Source organism: Nyctereutes procyonoides, unplaced genomic scaffold (assembly GCF_905146905.1).
Source record: "Nyctereutes procyonoides isolate TBG_1078 unplaced genomic scaffold, NYPRO_anot_genome, whole genome shotgun sequence".
NCBI classification, from domain to species: Eukaryota; Metazoa; Chordata; class Mammalia; order Carnivora; family Canidae; genus Nyctereutes; species Nyctereutes procyonoides.
Genome location: NW_026575040.1, coordinates 1,019,633 through 1,041,169, shown reverse-complemented (window position 1 = coordinate 1,041,169; position 21,537 = coordinate 1,019,633). Strand labels below are relative to the sequence as shown.

General features: G+C 36.4%; 1 protein-coding gene across 7 annotated transcripts in view; it reads left to right on the top strand.

Moving 5' to 3' along the window:
• The window catches only part of SCAPER (S-phase cyclin A associated protein in the ER), a 433,964-nt gene that overhangs the window by 46,218 nt on the left and 366,209 nt on the right, over positions 1-21,537 (top strand). For all 7 annotated transcript variants that reach the window (XM_055319784.1, XM_055319782.1, XM_055319779.1 and 4 more), the window contains one exon: positions 15,783-15,883. In XM_055319784.1, the coding sequence (XP_055175759.1) occupies positions 15,783-15,883 (101 nt within the window). The remainder of the gene's footprint in view (positions 1-15,782; positions 15,884-21,537) is intronic.

Below are 21,537 nucleotides of genomic sequence, written 5' to 3'. Positions count from 1 at the left end.
TGGGGATGAGTCCCACATCGGGCTCCCTGCATGGAGCCTGCTTCTCCCCTCTGCCTATGTTTCTGCCTCTTTCTCTCTCTGTGTCTCTTATGAATAAATGGGTGAAATCTTAAAAAAAAAAAACAAAAAAAACCCCTTATGATTCTATGGTAAACTGTTGTCTTGTCCTTTTGAGTATGCCCGTCTTGTCCACCCCGCCCTCCTTTACAGGTCTTCTTACTAATGACATTAATCTTTATAAAGTACAGTTCTGATCATATTATTCCCTTAGGGTAAAATTTTTTATTGGTTCTATCTGCCTAGCTTTCTGAATCCAGAATAGACTCATTGTGTTGGCTTTTAAAACCTCCTACTAAATGGTCTCCTATAGAGTTGACTCTTCCAGGCTTGTTATGATGAGTGCTAACTTGCCTACATACTATATTATACTGTAGTATAAAGAGCTTAGAGTTAGAGTAGTTTAGGAAAGCCAAATCCTCATCATCCAAACCCAAATTGTAGCATTTCTTTAGAATTTGGGAGGCTTTCAGAGTTCAACTGGGAACTGTTTATTGAAAATGGATTAGTGTCTCTCATTTGGGAACCTGGGTAATGCAGTACGGTGAAATAAGCTATTCTCTACAATTTTATTGAACTTGATCTCAGTAGCAGCCACCTCTTGCTTTTAAAGAGAAGAAATTAGGTAGGATCTTGGAAAGTGGATGTTTGTTCAAGTCATTTTGGCACAAAAATAGTGTCTGGAGGTTGAAATGCATCACCATTTGATGTCATTTTGTTTGAATTCATTACGTGCATAATTGCATTTTGGGGGCCTTTCTGGGTATACTTTTCTATCCATTTCATTTTTAGACGTGAATTTTGTATGAAGTTTAGAGAACTATAAGCAACTTGGGCATCGTCTTAAACATTGGGATATTAGCATATTAGGATTAGATAACTGTGGAACTGAGGAAACTGCCATTTTGGTTTCTTGAAGGCTCTCTTTTGTTTTGAATTTCGTATTATTATGGAAAGAAGTGTTTGGGATTTCTAAGAGATACAGTTTTAGGGATGAGCATATTATTATGACAACTGTTCATGGACTATAGTTTTTTGTTCTATTGATGGGACATGTATTCGAAGGACTGAGAGGCTTCTGAAAAGAAATAGAGGAAAAATAGGTACCAAGATTGAGAAAAAATTTAAATTTAAATAAGATCTTTTTCCTGAACCTTTGGAGTAGGGATTATTTTTTCCCCAATTTTTAGAAATCATAGTATAATACACATAAAACTTAACCATATTAACAATTTTTAAGTGTACAGCTTAATGGTATTAAATATTTTCATAATGTTGTACAACTATCACCATTATCTCCATAACTCTTTTAATCTTGGAAAACTAAAACTTTATTCCAATTAAATACTAACTCCCCATTTCTTCATCCCCTCAGCTCCTGACAACCACCATCCTACTACTGACTCTATTTTAACTACCCTGAGTACCTCATGTGAATGTAATCATCATACAGTATTTGTCTTTTTGTTCCTGGCTTATTTCACTTAGCGTAATGTGCTCCCTTTTTCAGGCTGAATTTACTCCTTTTTTTAAGGCTGGATAATATGCCATTGTATGTGTATATCCCACTTTGCTTATCCAAGTATTTGTTTATGGACGTTTGATTTGCTTCCACATTTTAGCTATTGTGAATATTGCTGCTATGAACTTGACTGTTACAAATACCCCTTCGAGACCCTGCTTTCACTTCTTTTGGGTATATACTCAGATGTGGAATTGCTGGATTATATGTCACTGTATTTTTTTATTTTGTGTGAAACCATCATGCTGTTTTCCACAGTGGCTGTACTGTTTTACATTCCTACCAGCAGCTCACAAGGGTTTCAGTTTCTTCACATCCTCACCACTTGTTGTTTTTTGCATATTTGATAGTCACTGTCCCAATGGATTGAAGATGGTTTATCTCCTTGTGGTTTTAGTTTGCTTTTCCCTAATTATTAGTCATGTTGAAGACCTTTTTATATGCATAGTGGCCATGCCATTCATAAATCTTTGGAGGTAGCATCTGTTTACCTCTCTTTACCCCTCTACTCGCCTTGACCCCCCTTTTTTTTCTTTTGTAAGAAAGGACTTATTAACAGGATTTACAAACAGGAGCATGTCTTGGGCACCTGCAGGTTTAGTAGGTCTCTGAAATCCTATCTCTTATAAAACCTGTTTTTGTAGCTCTCGAGGCTGGGAGTACAGTCATATCTCCAGAGCAGATCACGGATGTTATGCCCCAAGGGTATACTTGAGGATGTGGTTAAACAGAAAGAATGTGCGGGGCTCTGCTCAGGAAGGCTTCAGGTCACAGAGTGATAATCATGGCAGATTTGTCCAAGATTGCATTAGCCTGGTTCATGTGCTCCATCTCTCAAATCCAACTCTTACAATCTCAGGAGCCCACCTGTTTTGCAGTATTCTCTGAGCTGTCAGAGAGGGGCTCTTTACAGTAGTTTTTTGCCAGCCGATGTTCAAGTTGAAATCATAAACCCAGTAGCAGTATAGAGAACAGAAAAAGAAATGTAAAAAAGGTAGCAAACTACTTACCTAACATGAATCTCATGTAAACCATCTGCATAAATCTGTGTTCATTGCAGAAAAAGATTTTCTTCCCCAGAACAAGAGAGGAGCACAGGAGACAGAAGTGGGTCTTGGGTGACCGCAGAACAAGTAGATTTCCATTGTAGTGCCCATTTTAAAAATCAGGTTGTTTTATTTTTTTGAGTTTTAGGAGTTCTCCATATATTCTGGATGTTAATCCCATGTTAGATACTTGATTTATAAATATATTCTCTCATTCTCTGGGTTGCCTTTTTACTCTGACTAATGTCTTTTGATGCCCCAAATTTTTAAAATTTCATGATGTCCATTTTGTATATTTTTTCTTTTGTTGTCTGTGGCTTTGATATCATATCTGAGAAATCATTGCTAAATTCAGTGTCATGAAGCTTTTGCCCTGTGTTTTCTTTTAAGAGCTTTATGGTTTTATGTCCTACCTCTAGGTCTTTGATCCATTTTGAGTTAATTTTAGTGTGTGGATTTAGGTAAGGGTCCAACTTCATTCTTTTACATGTGGATGTCCAGTTTTCCCAGTGTTATTTATTGAAAAGACTGTTCTTTCGCCACCGAATGATCTTGGCACCCTTGTCAAAAATCATTTGACCAAATATGTAACGATTTATTTTTGGGTTTTCTGTTCCATTGGTCTGTACGTCTGTGTTTATGTCAGTACCACACTGCTTTGATTCCTGTAGCTTTACAGTAAGTTTTGGGATCAGGAAGGATGAGCTTTTTTTGTTCTTTTTTAAGATTGTTTTGGGTATTTGGGTTCCTTTGAGATTTCATACGAACTTTTGGATGGTATTTTCTGTTTGTGTAAAACACATCGTTAGGATTTTGATAGGGATTGCATTGGATTTGTACCTTGCTTTGGGTAGTATTGACATTTTAATTATATTAAGTCTTCTATGAATGTGGGATGTATTTTAATTTCCTGGTGTCTTCCTTAATTTCTTTATGCAGCATTTTTGAAGTTTTTATTGTATGGGAATTTCACCCTCTTGGTTAGATTAACTCTTAAGTATTATATTCTTTTTGATGCTATTGTAAATGGAATTTTTTTTGGTAATTTCTTTTCATACTGTTTATTGTCAATATATAAAAATGTAGCTGATTTTTGTTTTGGACTTTATATCCTGCCCATTTACTGAATTTATTTATTAACCCTAAAAGGGTAGGTTTTGTTTTGTTTTTGTTTTTTTTTTTGGTTGAGTCTTTAGGCTTTTCCATATATAAGATCATATTATCTTCACACAGATCATTTTATTTCTTCCCTCCAATTTGCATGCCTTTTGTTTCTTTTTCTTGCTTAATTGCTCTGGCTAAGAACTGCCTGTACTATATTAAGCAGAAGTGGTAAAAGCAGACCTCCTTGCCTTGTTCTTGCTCTAAGAGGAAAACTTTCACTCTTTTACCATTTAGTATGATGTTTGCTGTGAATTTTTCACATATGTCTCTTATTGTATTGAGGTAATTTGCTTCCATTCCTAGTCTGTTGAGTGTTTTATCATGTTTTTATCATGTCAAATGCTTTTTCTGCTTCAATTGAGATGATTTTTTTCTCTTTATTTGTTGATATGGTATATTATATTGATCAGGTTTTTTAAAATTTTTAAAATTTTTTTTGCATTTTGAACCTTCTTTGGATTCCAGAAATAAATCTCATTTGGTCATGATCTTTTAATATGCTGCTGAATTCTGTGTGCTAGTATTTTGTTGAGAATTTTTACATGAATTTTAATAAATGTTACTAATCTGTAGTTTTATTTTCTTGTGTCTTTGTCTGGCTTTGGTATCAGGGGTAATGCAGGCCTCATAGCATGAATGAGGAAGTATTTGTTTCTTTCATTATTTGGAAAAGTTTGAGAAGGATTGGTATTAGTTCTTTAAATGTTTGGTAGAATTTACCAGTAAGGCCATCAACTTCAGGGATTTTCTTTGTTGGGAGATTTTTATTACTGATTTTTTTTTAAACATTTACATTTCTTTTCTTTAAGAATTTATTTATTCATAGACAAAGAGAGAGAGAGAGAGGCAGAGACACAGGCAGAGGGAGAAGCAGGCTCCATGCAGGGAGCCCGATGTGGGACTCGATCCCAGGTCTCCAGGATCACACCCCAGGCTGCAGGTGGCGCCAAACCGCTGCGCCACCGGGGCTGCCCTTTTATTACTGATTTAATCTCTTTACTAGTTACCAGTTTATTCATACATTCTATTCCTTTATGATTTAGTCTTGTTAGGTTTTATGTTTATAGGAAGTTGTTCACTTCATCTGAGTTATCCAACTGTTGGTAAACTTTTAGTTTTTGAATCTTCTTTTGGAAGACTGCTTTTAGTCGTTTGAATCTTCTTTTTTTCTTAGCCCATCTTGCTTGCAGTCAGCTTATCATTTTTGTTGATTGTTTCAAAGAACTGACTTTTGGTTTCCTTTATTATTTTCTATTGCTGTCTTATTCTCTAATTTGTTTATTAATGTAATTTTCATTTTTTCTTTCTGTCAGCTTTGGATTTAGTTTGTTCTTTAGCTTCTTAAGTTGTAAAGTTAAGTTTTTGATTTGAGATTTTTTTTTTAATATAAGCATTTATAGCTTTAAATTTCCCTCTGAGCCTGCTTTAGCTATATCCTCTAAGTTTTTTTTTAAATTTTTATTTATTTATGATAGTCACAGAGAAAGAGAGAGAGAGAGAGAGAGAGAGGCAGAGACACAGGCAGAGGGAGAAGCAGGCTCCATGCACCGGGAGCCCGACGTGGGACTCGATCCCGGGTCTCCAGGATCGCGCCCTGGGCCAAAGGCAGGCGCTAAACCGCTGCGCCACCCAGGGATCCCCTATCCTCTAAGTTTTTATACGTTTTAATATGTTTGTTATTTTCATTAGTCTCTATTTTCTAGTATCTCTTGTGATTTTTTTCCTTGATCCGTTTGTTGTTTAAATATGTATTGTTTAATTCCCACAAATTTTGATTTTTCCAGTTTTAGGTTTGTTTGTTTATTTATATTTTTAAAAAGATTGTATTTATTTACTCATGAGACAGAGAGAGAGAGAAAGGCAGAGACACAGTCGGAGAAGCAGGCTCCATGCAGGGAGTCTGATGTGGGATTGGATCCCAGGACCCCAGGATCACACCCTGAGCCAAAGGCAGACACACCCAACCGCTGAGCCACCCAGGTGCCCCCAGTTTTAGTTTAGTAAACAATTAATGTTAACCGTTTTTTTTTTTTAAGTTCATGAGAGACAGAGAGAGTGTTAACCTGTTTTGCTTAGAGAAAATACTTTGTGTGATGTCCATCTTTTTATTTTTATTTTTTTATTTTTTAATTAATTAATTAATTAATTAATTAATTAATTAATTTATTTGAGAGAGAGAGAGAGAGAGAGAGAGAAGAGAGAGAGAGAGAGAGAGAGGCAGAGACATAGGCAGAGGGAGAAGCAGGCTCCATGCACCGGGAGCCCGATGTGGGATTCGATCCCGGGTCTCCAGGATTGCGCCCTGGGGCAAAGGCAGGCGCTAAACCGCTGGGCCACCTAGGGATCCCGATGTCCATCTTTTTAAACTTCTGAGACATGATTTGTGTGGTCTGATGTGGTGTCTCTTGAAAAATGCCTAGAATAGGAATTCTTAACCTAGGGTTCCTAGACCTGTGTTTGTGAATCATCTGAAGATATTGAAATTATTTTGTTCATTTATATTTTGAGGAGAGGATCCATGACTTTCATCAAATTCTTAAAGATGATTATGACCCGAAAAGGATGTATCACAGATTCTTGATTAACCTCTATTCTACTTACACCCTGGATGAGAAACATGAATGAGAAAGGATCATAGAGGGGTGATGATACGGACTTGGGAATTTAACTTCCTCTCAGAAAAGTTATAAAGGGCTATCCTACCCAAACATCTCAGGAAAGGCTTCATCAGCTAGTCTCCTATCAGGATGATGAGGCCCATTATAAATGCGACTGCTTTTTGGGATGCCCGGGTGACAGAGTCAGTTAAGCATCTGACTCTTGGATTCACCTCAGGTCATAATCTCAGGGTTGTGGGATCCAGCCCTGCATTGGGATCTGCACTCAGGGTGGAGTCTGCTTAAGATTCTTTCTCCCTTTCCCTCTGATGCCCCCACTCCCCATGCCCCCATAAATAAATCTTAAAAAAAAAAAATCCTTCTGGTTTTGTCTTTTCTGTTGCTTTTACCAGGTCTCATTTTGTGGTGCCAGTAGTTTGGTCACAATTTTCTTTTCTTTTCTTTTCTTTTCTTTTCTTTTCTTTTCTTTTCTTTTCTTTTCTTTTCTTTCTTTCTTTTCTTTTCTTTCTTTCTTTCTTTCTTTCTTTCTTTCTTTCTTTCTAATATTTTATTTATTTATTCATGAGAGACACAGAGAGAAACAGAGACACAGAGAGAAACAGAGACATACGCAAAGGGAGAAGCAGGCTTCTTCCAGGGAGCCCGATGTAGGATTTGATCCCAGGACTCCAGGATCACGCCCTGGGCCAAAGCCAGAGGCCCAACTGCCGAGCCACTCACGTGTCCCAAAATCAAAGTTTAAAAAAAATTATTTAAAGATTTTCTTTTAGAAAGGAGTATCTATGTTATTCCTGCTATGGATATTATCTTAGGTTATTTATATTTTTCATCGAGGGATTCTGTTTTTTAAAATTTTTTTCAATTATTTTCCACTGTTATTTTGAAATGTTAGAAATTTACCAAGATAATGAGTGCAGCACATAACATAGATCTTCTTGGTGTCCAGATCACAAAATGTACAGTAAAGGTTATAATTCTGTTATTCCTCAGGATTATAAAAAAGACTTTGATATTTGATTGCTGAGTCTGTTTATGTCTTTGAAATAAATTTTGCTCTTCCATGCATGGTGACTCAGTGAAGGTTAAAATTTTAGAAATACATCATGGTATTTTTCTCTTAGGATGTGAGATGCATATAACAAATAAATGGCATGAGGGAAAAAAGTGTTTTCTTCTTTTCAGGTTCAGGAATAGCATTTAGGAGTTTCCCATTAGTTATATTGGTAATATTTATGGCAGGAGAGGTAACTTTGGGCTGTAGGATTGTGGAAGAGTTTTTGCATGTGGTATTTGTACTGTCTTTTGCAGGGAAGGTAGTAGATCTCATGGGATAGCAGTTATTTCAATGTTTCTGCAAAGCTAAAAAAAGTCACCAGACCTTATTCTACCTTTGTGTTTGTAAATAATGACTTTGGTATAGATGAGGGCTAAGGACCTACAACCTGAATGTAAGCTTTTAGTTTGGTATGGGGAAAATATTCTGGCAAAGAAATGCCATAAGCAGATGTTTAGGTAACCATGCAGGCATCAGTGGGGAATTTGAATATGTTATTTTGAGCTTTGTAACAAAATATTTTTTAGCATCTTTGTTTATTTATTCTTAGCTGCAGTAGGTCTCTGAGTTTTCTTAGTGGGAAGTACCATAAGACAAAAGTGTGTACTTGGGCCAATTTGCAAATGGGTTGAGATAAAAATTAGCCACTGTAGTAAAATATTTGTATCATTACCTAGGCAACTGCAAATTTTATTTATCCATTTTAATTTAAAGATTAAATTATAGGAGAATGATTTCCATTTGCAGATTTTCACTTATAGGTTTTCATTCTTTGAATATGTTTTGTATTTTTTTTTTTAAAACCAAACTGCTTATAATGAAAATTAAGGGGAGGTATTTGAAAGAGAAGAATGATTGAAGGTTAAAGATGACTGTGAATGATAATATTAGTTTTGAAAGTGGTTTACTTCCCATTTCCCTTTCAGGTGATTTCCTTTTTGAACTATTTATTCCATTAATAGCTTTTAAAAAATTATTTCTTAAGTTCTTATAAGTTCTTAAAAATAATGCTTTTAAAATTTTGGTTCGTAAAGCTCTCTCTTAGAAGATTCCCTTTATTACCGACTTCGTGTGATGCATGTTTCATCACTACAGGGGTACACCACTGTGCTCATTTCTGTAGCTGAATTGGAGGGCTGTGTTGATGTCCTGGGCCCAAGGGCCTGTGCACTAGTATTGGGTGTCAGGAGGACAAAGACATGGCGCCAACCGTCCTGCTCTATGCGCCAGTAACTAGAATTACAAACCAATCGAATCCGTTGCAGCCAATTGGTAAACTAATTGGTAATTTTAGCTGTATATCTATATGTAGTTATCTGAATGCTTATAACATTACTTTCAGAGGCACTTTTGTTCTGTTGCATCCTGTTTAACAAAATGGCCTTCATAGCTGTAGGGAGAAAGATGTGCATCAGTGACTAAGAGGCTGCTCCAGCTGCTTGTCTTGTTTGTATTCCCCTTGTTTATAAAACAAGACTCGGATTACAGCTGCATGGTACCACTCTGATCATTTCTGATAACGTTGTGCTAAACATTCCTTAATATAGGTTAAGCCACCAAATGTTCTTTCACTGTGCCAACTAGTATCAGAAGTTATAGCTGCTTATATTCTTGCCTGTAGAGGGTTTTTCTTCTTTCTCTTTTTGTCTTTTTTTTTTTAAGCAAAAAGGTAAGGCAAAAAAAAGTTGAAATAAATTATTCTGGATTGTGTCTTTCTGTGTGCCTAATGTAGGTGATTTAGGTTGAATTTAATTGAATTTGAATTATATTTGTAGAATTGAGAAGAGTAATAAGCCAAGTACATTTTAAAATTTTTCCTTTTCCTGATTGTAGAAAACTTTTATTACCAGTGATTTGGCACTAAGGATTACCTTTGAAAGGAAATAAACAATATTTCTTTGTTCAGAAAAATATTTTAAGTTAGAATATAACTTTTATGACTAAAGTGAAGTTGGTACTATATTTCTTTTGTGTCTAATTTGGCATACATTTATTATTAGTTTTGGGTCTGATTTTCAAAGTATATCTATATTTTAAAAAATATTTGTGAATTAATGTTTTTGAGATTTTGAGTTCCACTGATACTAGGTCAGTAAGACTTAATTATGGAAAAGTAATATATTTATAATCCAAATGGTCATTTTTGTAGTTGGTTGGTATTTTTTGATGATCATTTTGGGGGTATGGAAAGTTGCTTTTTATAGTAAAATGAGACTGATATGTCTCTATAATAAGGTGAGAGTAGTGTGAGACTAATAAAGTGAATACACTTTAAAGTTCTTTGTCTTATACATTTATTTATTTATTTTTTTTTTAAAAACATTTCAATGCAAATATTTTCTTTTTTTTTTTTTTAATTTTTATTTATTTATGATAGTCACAGAGAGAGAGAGAGAGGCAGAGACACAGGCAGAGGGAGAAGCAGGCTCCATGCACCGGGAGCCCGATGTGGGATTCGATCCCGGGTCTCCAGGATCGCGCCCTGGGCCAAAGGCAGGCGCCAAACCGCTGCGCCACCGAGGGATCCCCTGTCTTATACATTTAAATGACAACTGTAGCCAATTAACCACTATCTACACACATGTTTACACTTGAGATCAATTCTTTCTGGCAATGGAGTGGATCTCAGTGGTCTATGCTTTTACAATCTTTTCTTATATTAGTTTTCATTGCCGTTAATATGCAACACTAATTAGTGCCAAGAAAAAAATCTTTGCCAGATGTGTAGAATGTAGTGTCACAGTAATGTAACATAGATTACCTAAAGAAGAAAATTAGATTTCCCTGCCAAGATCAGGAACAAACCACTGATGTCTATTTTGAGATTTGTTTATTTATTTTAGAGAAAGAGCAGTATCATGAGGTGGGGAGGGGTAGAGGCGCCCCTGTGACAAGGGTGCCAAGACCATTTAATGAAGAAAGAATAGTCTTTTCAACAGATGGTGCTGGGATCAACTTGATAGTCACAAGAATGAATTTGGATCCCTTCCTCACACCACAAACAAAAAAATAACAAAATAATGGTTAAAGACCTAAATGTAAATGCTAAAACTATTAAATTCTTTAAAGGAAACATAGGTGTAAGTCTTTGTGACCTTGGACTTGATGATAGTTTTTTAGATATGATACTCAAAACTTAAATAATCAAAGAAAAAATAGAAAATTGAACTTCATTAATATTAAAAGCTTATGTGTGTTTATAAGGCACTATCATGTGACAAGAAACCCCATAGATTGAGAGAAAATATTTTCAAGCCATATATCTTTTTTTTTTAAGATTTTATTTATTTATTCATGAGAGATACAGAGAGAGAGGTGGAGGCACAGGCAGAGAGAAGCAGTATCCTCGCAGGGAGCCTGACATAGGACTTGATCCTGGGACCAGGATCACACCCTGAGCCAAAGGCAGATGCTCAACCGCTGAGCCACCCATGCATCCCTCGAGCCACGTATCTTATAACAGTCTAATATCCAGAATATATAAAGAACTCTTGCAGCTCAAAAATATAAAGAACAAATAACCTAGGTTAAATATGAGCTTGGGTGGCTCAGTTGGTTACGTGTCTGACTCTTGATTTCAGCTCAAGTTATGATCTCAGGGTTGTGAGTTCAGGCCCTGCATCAGGCTCTGCTCTGGTCTGGGAGCCTACTTAAAAAGAGTCCTTGTCCCATCACTCTCTCTTAGAAAAATGGGGGAGAGGGGAACAAATGATTTGAATACATCTTTCTTCAGAGAAGGTATGCTATGTCCAATACGTACATGAAAATATGCTCATCAATTCTCGTCATCAGGGAAATGCAGATAAAACAGTAATACCACTTTCACACTCATTAGGATGACTAGACTCAACAAATTAGAAAATAGCAAGTGTTCCTGAGGATGTGAATAATTTAAACCTTCATATAGACATATCTTGGACATCCTTCAGTTCCAAACCACCGCAATAAAGCAAATATCACAATAAAGTGAGTCAAATGAATTTTTTGGTTTCCCAGTTCATATAAAAGTTATATTTATACTATACTGTAGTCTAAGTGCAGGAGCATCATGTTTAAGTAAACAATGTGTTTGCCTTAAATAAAAATACTTTACTGCTAAGAATTGCTAACAATCATCTGAAGTTTCTTTCTTTCTTTTTTTTTTTTTAGATTTATTTATTTATATTAGAAAGAGAGAGAGAGAGAGAGAGAGAGGTAGAGACACAGAGGGAGAAGCAGGCTCCATGCCGGGAGCCCGACACGGGACTCAATTCCTGGGACTCCAGGATTGCGCCCTGGGCCAAACCGCTGAGCCACCCAGGGATCCCCCATCTGAGGTTTCAATGAAATATTAGAAGAATTACCAAAATGTAACACAGAGACATGAAGTGAGCAAACACTGTTAAAATGATACAGATAGACTTGTTCAATGCAGGATTGCCACAAACCTTCAATTTGTAAAAAACGTGGCATCTCCTAACTGCAATAAAACAAAGCACAATCAAATGAGATGTGCCTATATACTGCTAGTCAGAATGTAAAATGGTGTAACTTTTGTTGAAAAAGTTTTGGTAGTTTACGTTAAATTTAGAGTTATGATATGACTTAGTAAATCCACAACTTAGTAAATCCCAAGAGAATTAGAAACATATGTTCATAGAGAAACTTGTACATGAGTGTTCATAGCAACGTTATTCATAATGGGGGGAAAAGTGGAAAACAGGCCAAATATCCATCAACTGATAAATGAATAAAAACTGTGTTTACTTAAGAAGTTATTTAGTCATAAAAACTACTGAAGTATAGATATATACTATTAGGTGAATGAACTTTGAAAACATTAAGTAAAAAATTCCAGCCACAAGAGGCCGTATTCTATATGATTCTGTTTATTTCAAATGTCCAGAACTGGCTAACCTGTAGAGACAAAGTTGATTAGTGGTTTCCAAGGGTTGGAGAGAGAGGAAGGTGGGGAGTGACTATTAATGGGCCTGGGTCTCTTTTTGGGATAATGCCAAAGTTCTGGAATTAGAAAGTTACACAATGCTGAGTATGTACTAAAAGTGACCAACCAGATTGTACAATTTTAAATGATGTTTTATGGTATGTGAATATCTTAACAAAAGAAACTGAAAAAGAATGCCAGTATTATGCAAACTTTTGCAGAACATAGAAAAAGAGAGAACTTTTTTCAGGATAACCTTGATAACCAAAGCTTTTATGAGAAAAGAAAATATAGACCACTCAGGAGTACAGATATCCAAATACTGATATATTAAATCTGGTGATTCAGATATCAGGCAGTACATTACAGTAAGTTAAGTTCATTCTAGTACTGCAATGTTTATATGACAAAGATGAAAAAATCATATGATTGTCCTAATAGATGTAGGAAAAATATTTCATGAAATTCAGGACTTATTCATGATAAAACTAGCAAACTGAGAATAAAAGGGAACATTGTTACTGATATAAACTTCCAGGGCTCGGGAATCCCTGGGTGGCTCAATGGTTTAGCGCCTGCCTTTGGCCCAGGGCGTGATCCTGGAGACCCGGGATCGAGTCCCACATCAGGCTCCTTGCATGGAGCCTGCTTCTCCCTCTGCCTCTCTCTCTCTCTCTCTCTCTCTCTCTCTGTGTCTTTCATGAATAAATAAATAAAATCTTTAACCCCCCCCCCAAAAAAAAAGAAACCTTCTAGGGTTTTTTGGGTGGCTCAGTTGATTAGGTGTCTGCCTTCTGCTTGGGTCATGATCAGGCTCCCAGCTTTGCTGGAGGAGGGGGTGGTCTGCTTTTCCCTCTCCCTCTGGCTCTCCTCCTACTGGGGCTCTCTCTTTGTCTCTCAAATGAATAAATAAAAAATCTTAAAAAAAAAAAAAAGGAAGCTTCCAAAAGACCTATGTAACATCATACTTAATGGTGAAATGTTGAGAACTTTTCTTCTGAAATTGGAAATGAGACAAAGTCGGCTATCTTTATTTGTATTCAACATTGTACTGATGATGCTAGCCAACACAGGAAACTATGAAAAATATATAAAGTATATAAGGCTTGGAAAGGAAGAAAGAAAAATGTCATTATTGACGAATGACATATTTACATTGTATATTTAGAAAATCTAGAAGAATCTAAAGAGAAATTATTAGATAATTGAATTAGTTAAAATTGCTGAATATAAGTTCAAAATATAAAAATCAACAGTAACAGAAAATGAAAAATAAATTTTAAAGCAAGTATCATTTATTCTTAGGGCTAAAGCTAATAAAAATGTGCAAAAAAAAAGTACAAAACCTCTACGCAGGAAACTCATACATTTTGAAAGACATTGAATAAAATACAAGTACATACAGGTTTATATACATTTCTTTACAGGATAGAAAAGACAATATTTTTAAAATGTCAGTTTTCCTTTAGTTGATCTATAGAATCAATGCAATTGCAAATAAAATTCCAAATTTTCCTCCTGGGAAATGACAAACTGATTCTAAATTTTTATGGAAATGTAAAGAGCTAACATTAGCCTAAGCCATCCTGCAGTCAAAGATATGGTTGGAAGATTTACTCTACTGGGTAGTACATATAATGTATTATTGTTTTCAGAGGTAGATGTCAGTGACTCATCAGTCTTATGTAATACCCAGTGCTCATTACATCACATGCCCTCCTTGATATCCATCACCTACCTACCTACCCCATCCCTTCACTCCCCTCCTTTGCAGTGGCCCTCAATTTGTTTCCTACGATTAAGAGTTGGGAGAGGCAATCTTAAGCAGGCTCCACACCCAGTGCCAAGCCTGATACGGGCTTGGCCTCACAACTCTGAGATCATGACCTGAGCTGAAATCAAGAGTTTGACATTTAACTGACTGAGCCACCCAAGCGCCCCTTGAGTTTTATTTTAGAGCTACAGCAGTGTAAGTTAGTTTGATATTGGTACTAGAATAAACAGACCAATATAACAGAGGAGAAACTCCAGAAAAAGACCTATGCTCTAAAAGAGAAAGTTGGGGAATATCTTCTTGACCTGTGGAGGAAAATAATTGCTTAAAAAGGACTCAAATAGTCTCAGTTTTAGATAAAAGACTCAGAAGCTAGACTACCTTGAAATTAGGAATTTATGTTCATCAGAAGATTCTATTCCATTAGGAGAGTGAAGGCAAGTATATGTGTGCAACACATATAACCAAAAAAAAAAAAAAGGCTCATATCCAAAAGATGTAAGGAACCCCTTCCTATCAAAAAGAAAAAGGCAAGAGTGTTTAATAGGCACTTGGGCTCGAATCTTGAATTAGGTGCTTCACAAAATGAGGATGGCTAATAAGCATATGAAAAAGGGCTGAAAAATCATAGTAGTTTTAGAAAAGTATATTAAAAATGAAGCCATTACAAAACCATCAACCAGAATGGCTCAGGTTAAAAATAAAACCCCAAATGGACAATACCAAGTGTAGTTTTAAGGGAGTGGAGCAAGGAGAACTCATATACACTGCTGGTGGGGAGGGCAACTATTTCAGAAAACAGTTTGGTATTATATATTAGAGTAGAACATATACTCATCCTGTGACTCAGAATGCCATTCTTGGGCTTATTCTCAACAGAAATGCATACATACATGCAGAGGACATGTACATGAATAACAGCATATAATTTGAAAATCATCTCAATGTTCTTAAACTGTAGATTGAATAAATATGCTTTCAATAAAATACTCTTCAGTAGTGACCTTAGAGAATGACAGTAAATGAATTGCAGGTTCATTCTGCAATATGGATGAACCTAGTAAACAAAAGAACAAAAAGTCACAAAATAATAAATACCTTGATTTCATTTATATGAATTTCAAAGTCAGGTAATATTAATCTATCAGAAGTCAAAGCAGTGGTTGCCTTGGAGCAAGATTAGAGTAGTGATTAGGACGCAGTACCAGGTACCTTTTGGAAATTAGCATTTTTCTGGGTGGTTTGATGCATGGTTTTTGCTTTGGAATAATTAATCTGTACATTTGTTTAATGCGTTTTACTTTTTATCAAACTTAATTATAAGAAAAGGTTAAAAGAATGGTCATTTGAGAGGGATCTTGAGAAGGCATATCAGTACCATCTCTTGACCTCTAAACTCTCAGCTTTACTAACTTCTTCCTGCACAGTGAGAGTAAAAATAAAACAAGATACATACAAAAAACTAATAGTTCAGTAGGTTTTGTTGCCATAAACCATAAACCATAAAACGTATAATGAGGCGTATAATGTAAAAATTATTAATTCCTAAGTCCTTGAGTCTGAAGTTTGTTCTTAAAACTTTTCTCAGAATGGAATTTAATGATTGTTGTTTGTTTTAATTAGGAGGTGCTAATGATGCTGGATAACTATGTAAGAGATTTCAAAGCATTGATTGACTGGATTCAACTTCAGGAAAAGCTAGAGAAGACAGATGCTCAAAGCAGGTAATGAACTCTGGTCTTTATAGCAGCCAGCACTTTGAAAAAGCAATTGAAACTGACGATGAATTTGACCTAAGTTTAACTTGGAACTTGTACAGATCTGCAAGTTTGGAACTGTATTTCTCATTCAGTTCAGTTACAAATACTAGTGCAGGACACTTTTATCTAGCACAGAGATTTAATTGCTGAATAGGATATTATTTACTACTCTCATGACTTTGTAGTCTAAGGGTGGGATAAAATAGCACTTATCACACAAAAAAATATTGCAGGTGTTAGAGTAGGACAGGATCATCTTCTTTTGTAGAGGACAGTTCAGGAAAGATTTCATGGAGGATGTAGAAGAAACGTTTAAAGATGTGATGGATTTAAACAAGTGGTTGGCCTTTTAGATGAAGATAATAAGTTAAGACAGCTATTGAAGTACAGAGCATGTGTGAAGGGAAAATAAGTTAGGGAAAGGAATAGTGTTTTTTCTTAAGGTAGTAGGCAATGAGAAAAATAGATGATTTTTGATTGGGGAGTAATGAGAGATCAAAGTTATTTTAGAAACATTTTTTTTGTTTCAAGTTTTTATTTAAATTTATTTAGTTAACATATAGTGTAGTGTTTCAGGAGTAGACTTTATTATTTATTTTATTTTATTTAAAGAGTTTATTTATTGGACAGAGACAGAGCACACAAGTATGGGGGAGTAGCAGGCAGAGGGAGCGGAGAAGCAGGCCCCCTATGGAGCAGGGAGCCCTTTGCAGGGCTTGATCCCAGGACCCTGGGATCATGACTGGAGCGAAGGTAGATACCTAACCAACTCAGCCACCCAGGTGCCCCTTCAAGAGTAGAATTTAGTGATTCATCACTTACATATAATACCCAGTGCTCATCACAAGTGCCCTCCTTAATACTTATCACTCATTTAACCCATCCCCCTACCTAGCTTCCCTCTAGCAACCCTCAGTTCTCTATAGTTTAGAGTCTGTTTTATGGTTTGCCTCTTCCCCTGGCCCTCCCCCCCCCCCACCGCCATGTTCATTTGTTTCAAGAATCCTTCGTTTGAAATCACTGCACAATATCTGAGCCTATGCACCAAGCTCTAGGACTGTTGTGGAGAAGGAAACAGACACAGCCCCTGTCCTCATGAGGTATATAGTGCATTTATGGGAAAAATTGATGTTCAATAATTATCAGTGTACAAAGTGTCATCAAAATACAGTCATCCTAAAATACTTTGGGAATATAAAAAGTAGCATTAACCAATTTGCTGAATCCAGGAAGGCTTCCCCAAGGAGGTCATATTTAAGTGAGACAGAAATATCAAATAGGAGTTGGCATGACAGAGAATAAAAGAGTAACCTCATGTAGAGGCAGTAGTATATGTGATAACCTGGAAGTAGAAGAGAGTACAGTATAGTCAAGGAATTTAGAGTTTAACGGGACTGGAATGGAGAGAACAAGGGGAAAAGTAGCATGAGGTAAGGCTAGAGAAGTAGGCTGGGACTAGAATATGTAGGGCTCTGTGGATATTGTAAAAACTTTAGACTTTATTTTGAGCCATAAAAGATTTTTAAGTAAGGAAGTTACATATCAAATTTGTGATTTTAAAAGATCTTCCTGGCTGTACTGTGGGAAGATAAGGTACAGCAATATAGTTTATAGATTATGGCTACTCAGACTGGAGTAGTAGCAACAAGGAGAGTTGAGAGATATTCCAGAGATAGGTGATCAGCTAGACTTAGTGTTACTTTGGTTATGTGCAAAAGGCAGAGGAACAATTTATTATTCAGTTAAGCTTATAAGTGAAACCTGAGCCTTTGTGGACTAGGCCAAGTCACAAGAAGCTATAATCATACTTTTGACTCAGAGAAAACAGGCCTATATTGCCTCTTTCCCTTGGATTTAATTGTAATTAAATTTCTGTAAATGGAATCGTCCAGTACAGAACATGTTTTTTGTCCCTATCTGTATCAGCCCCATGGGGAACCAGGAGAGTGAAAGAATCTCAAGAGACAAATCTAGGAAGGCTTGATACCCAGAAAACTGAATCCAGGAAAATCATACGTTGATCCTTTTAACATTTTTGTTTCTCATAATGAAAAAAATGTTTTTAAATTCCAGTGTAATTAACACACAGTGTTATATCAGTTTCAGGTGTGCAATATAGTGATTCAGCAATTATATACATTACTCCATGCTCATCATAATAGTATACCTTATTCCCCTTCACCTGTTTCACCTCTTCACTCCCCCCTAATAGCCATCTGTTTCCTTTGTTTTGTTTCGTCTCTTATTTTATTTTATTTTATTTTATTTTATTTTATTTTATTTTATTTTATTTTATTTTATATTTTAATTTAATTTAATTTAATTTAATTTTATATTTTTCGTCTCTTCTTCTTTTAGTGTCAGAGGTAGGATTTAGTGATTCATTAGTTGCATATAATACCCGGTGCTCATTACTTTGAATGTCCTTGACCTTATATAGTTTATATCCTTAGAGAAATATTTTTTCTTTTTCTATTTAAATTTATCTTGATTGAGTTTCTGTTTCTTATATCCAAAAGGGTCTATAACTACCAATACAGAAAAAGCTAGATTTTTTTTTTTTGCTTGCTTATAAATTCCAATCAGGTAGTGATGGGTGTGTTGAGAATTGTATTAAGAAAGATTCTGAGGCCAAGTCCAAAGTTAAGTCTGTCCTAGTACCATGGTTCAGAAACATACCTGAGACATCTCTGTTTATCTTAACCAGCTTATTATCTACTCTTTGCTTCTTGAGACAGCTCCCTAGATCTAGAAGCAACCTTAAATTCCCTGTAGGTGGCATTATTCATCTTACATTCCTCAAATCATGCATCAAAATTCATTTGAGGGGTATCTGGGTGGCCCAGTCCATTAAGTGCCTTCAGCTCAGGTCATGATCCCAGGGGCCTGGAATTGAGCCTTGTGTTGGGCTCCCTGCTCTGTAAGGAGTCTGCTTCTCCATTTGGCCCTACCCTGCTCGTGCGCTCTCCCTCTCTCCCTCAAATAAATAAATAAAATCTTTAAAAAAAAATTTCATTTGAGGGCAGTCCCCGTGGCTCAGCAGTTTAGCACCACCTTCAGCCCAGGGCATGATCCTGGAGACCCGAGATCGAGTCCCACGTCGGGCTCCCTGCATGGAGCCTGCTTCTCCCTCTGCCTGTGTCTCTGCCTCTCTCTCTCTCTCTCTCTCTCTCTCTCTAATAAAGTTTCATTTGAGATTCACATGTAAGAACTGTAATTGTACATAGAAAAGAAAATATAGATAAATATTTATATATTTTTATTATGGGTAAGTGCTTTACAAGACAAAGGCAGAAACCACAAAGGAAAGCATTAATAGGCTTGATTTCATAGGAATAAAATATGCCTTTCTATATAAAAAATTAAAATTTAAAGTTATGTCATCTATGCTAAGGATATGTAGCCATAATAGTAATAATAATAGTAGTAGTAAATGATTTCAAATCAATTAGAAAATGTTGCGAAAGATACCAACACACAAATCCCAAAGAAGAAATTTATTTTTTATTTTATACATTTTTAAAAATTTTATTTTTTATTTTATTTTTTTTATTCGAGTTCAATTTGCCAACATGTAGTATAACACCCAGTGCTCATCCCGTCAAGTGCCCCCCTCAGTGCCCGTCACCCATTCACCCCCACCCCCCACCCTCCTCTCCTTCCACCACCCCTAGTTCGTTTCCCAGAGTAGAAGTCTTTATATTCTGTCTCCCTTTCTGATATTTCCCACACACTTCTTCTCCCTTCCCTTCTATTCCCTTTCACTATTATTTATATTTCCCAAATGAATGAGAACATATAATGTTTGTCCTTCTCCGATTGACTTACTTCACTCAGCATAATACCCTCCAGTTCCATCCACGTTGAAGCAAATGGTGGGTATTTGTCGTTTCTAATGGCTGAGGAATATTCCATTGTATATACGTAGACAACAGCTTCTTTATCCATTCATCTTTTGATGGACATCGAGGCTCCTTCCACAGTTTGGCTATTGTGGACATTGTTGCTATAAACATCGGGGTGCAGGTGTCCCGGCTTTTTACTGCATCTGTACCTTTGGGGTAAATTTTAAAAGATTTATTTGTTTGAGAAAGAGAGTGTGTATAAGCAGGAGGAGGGGCGGAAGGAGAGGGAGAGAAGCAGGCACTACAGAGGGCATGGAGCCCGACTCAGAGTTCAGTCTCAGTACCCTGAGATTATGACTTGAGCTGAAATCAAGAGTTGGATACTGAGGGATCCCTGGGTGGCGCAGCGGTTTGGCGCCTGCCTTTGGCCCAGGGCGCGATCCTGGAGACCCGGGATCGAATCCCACATCGGGCTCCCAGTGCATGGAGCCTGCTTCTCCCTCTGCCTGTGTCTCTGCCTCTCTCTCTCTCTCTCTCTCTGTGTGTGTGTGTGACTATCATAAATAAATAAATTAAAAAAAAAAAAGAGTTGGATACTGAACCCATGGAACCACTCAGGCACCCCCCCCAAAAGGAGACATTTAAATGGCTGGTAAAAAAAGTTCAGCCTCACTAGTAATGATAATAAAAATATATAATTTTAAAAACAAACATAATTTGCTAATGAATTCAAAGATACTGTTATCAAAATTTCTGTATGGAAAAGAACTCGTGACTTGAGATATTCTCTCCACCCCCCGCCCCCTCTGTCCCGCCCCCAATTGGGCTCTTCCCCTACTCCTAAATAAATAAATATTTTTTAAAAAGAAGAAGCATTCCTCATAAGACTGAAATTCTAGCATAGGAGTCAGCAAACTTTTCCTGTAAAGTGCCAGGTAGTAATTATTCTAGACTTTGCAACCAGTGCCATATTTTTCACAAGCCATTAAAATTTTTAAAACAAGATCATCACTGTTGGCAAGTTTGAAGGTAAATGGGCACTTTTCATTTGGTAGAACTATAATTTGTCACAAGCTTTCTGAAAGGTGATTTGATAATAAATTGTCAAAAGCTTTAGACTTTATTTGGATAATCTTTTATCTGACTGAATTTTCTAACAAGAAATGTCACTTTGTTTTTAGAGAGAGAGAGAGTTTGAGGAGGGGCAGAGAAGAGGGGGAGAGAGAATCTCAAGCAGGCTCCATGCTGAGCTGAAATCATGACCCAAGCCAAAATCAAGAGTTGAATGTTTAATTGAGCCATGCGGGTGCACCAACAAATACCACTTCTAAATGTGAGAAAAAAATCACAGCCACTGATTGAATGGAGAGTAATAGGGAAGGAGATTCTGAGGGAGTTATGGAGGGTCACCTGAGGCCATTAGGCATAGAGAAAATGCTGCTTGAGAAAAACATTTTGAGCATCCTGTCAAGGTTCTGGGGCCAATGAAGGAGAACTAGGCTTTCCCAGCAAAGAGCAAGGAAATGTTTATACTCCCACTCTCATGTAGAGGAAAGGAGACTTCAGATTTTCCTGTGTGTTCTTCATTTAACTCTCAACAACTGTTTTTCTTCTTGATCTCTCTTCTACACACTTGGTTTTCCAGGACAGCACAGGTTGAGTTGTAGAAGTAGCCTGAATTAGTACCATTGTCTTTTTAATATGTTTTTAGGTAGAGGCTTTTAAAATATAAGCATTATATGCTTTGTCTTTGTAAACTCGTGGCCTTTTTAG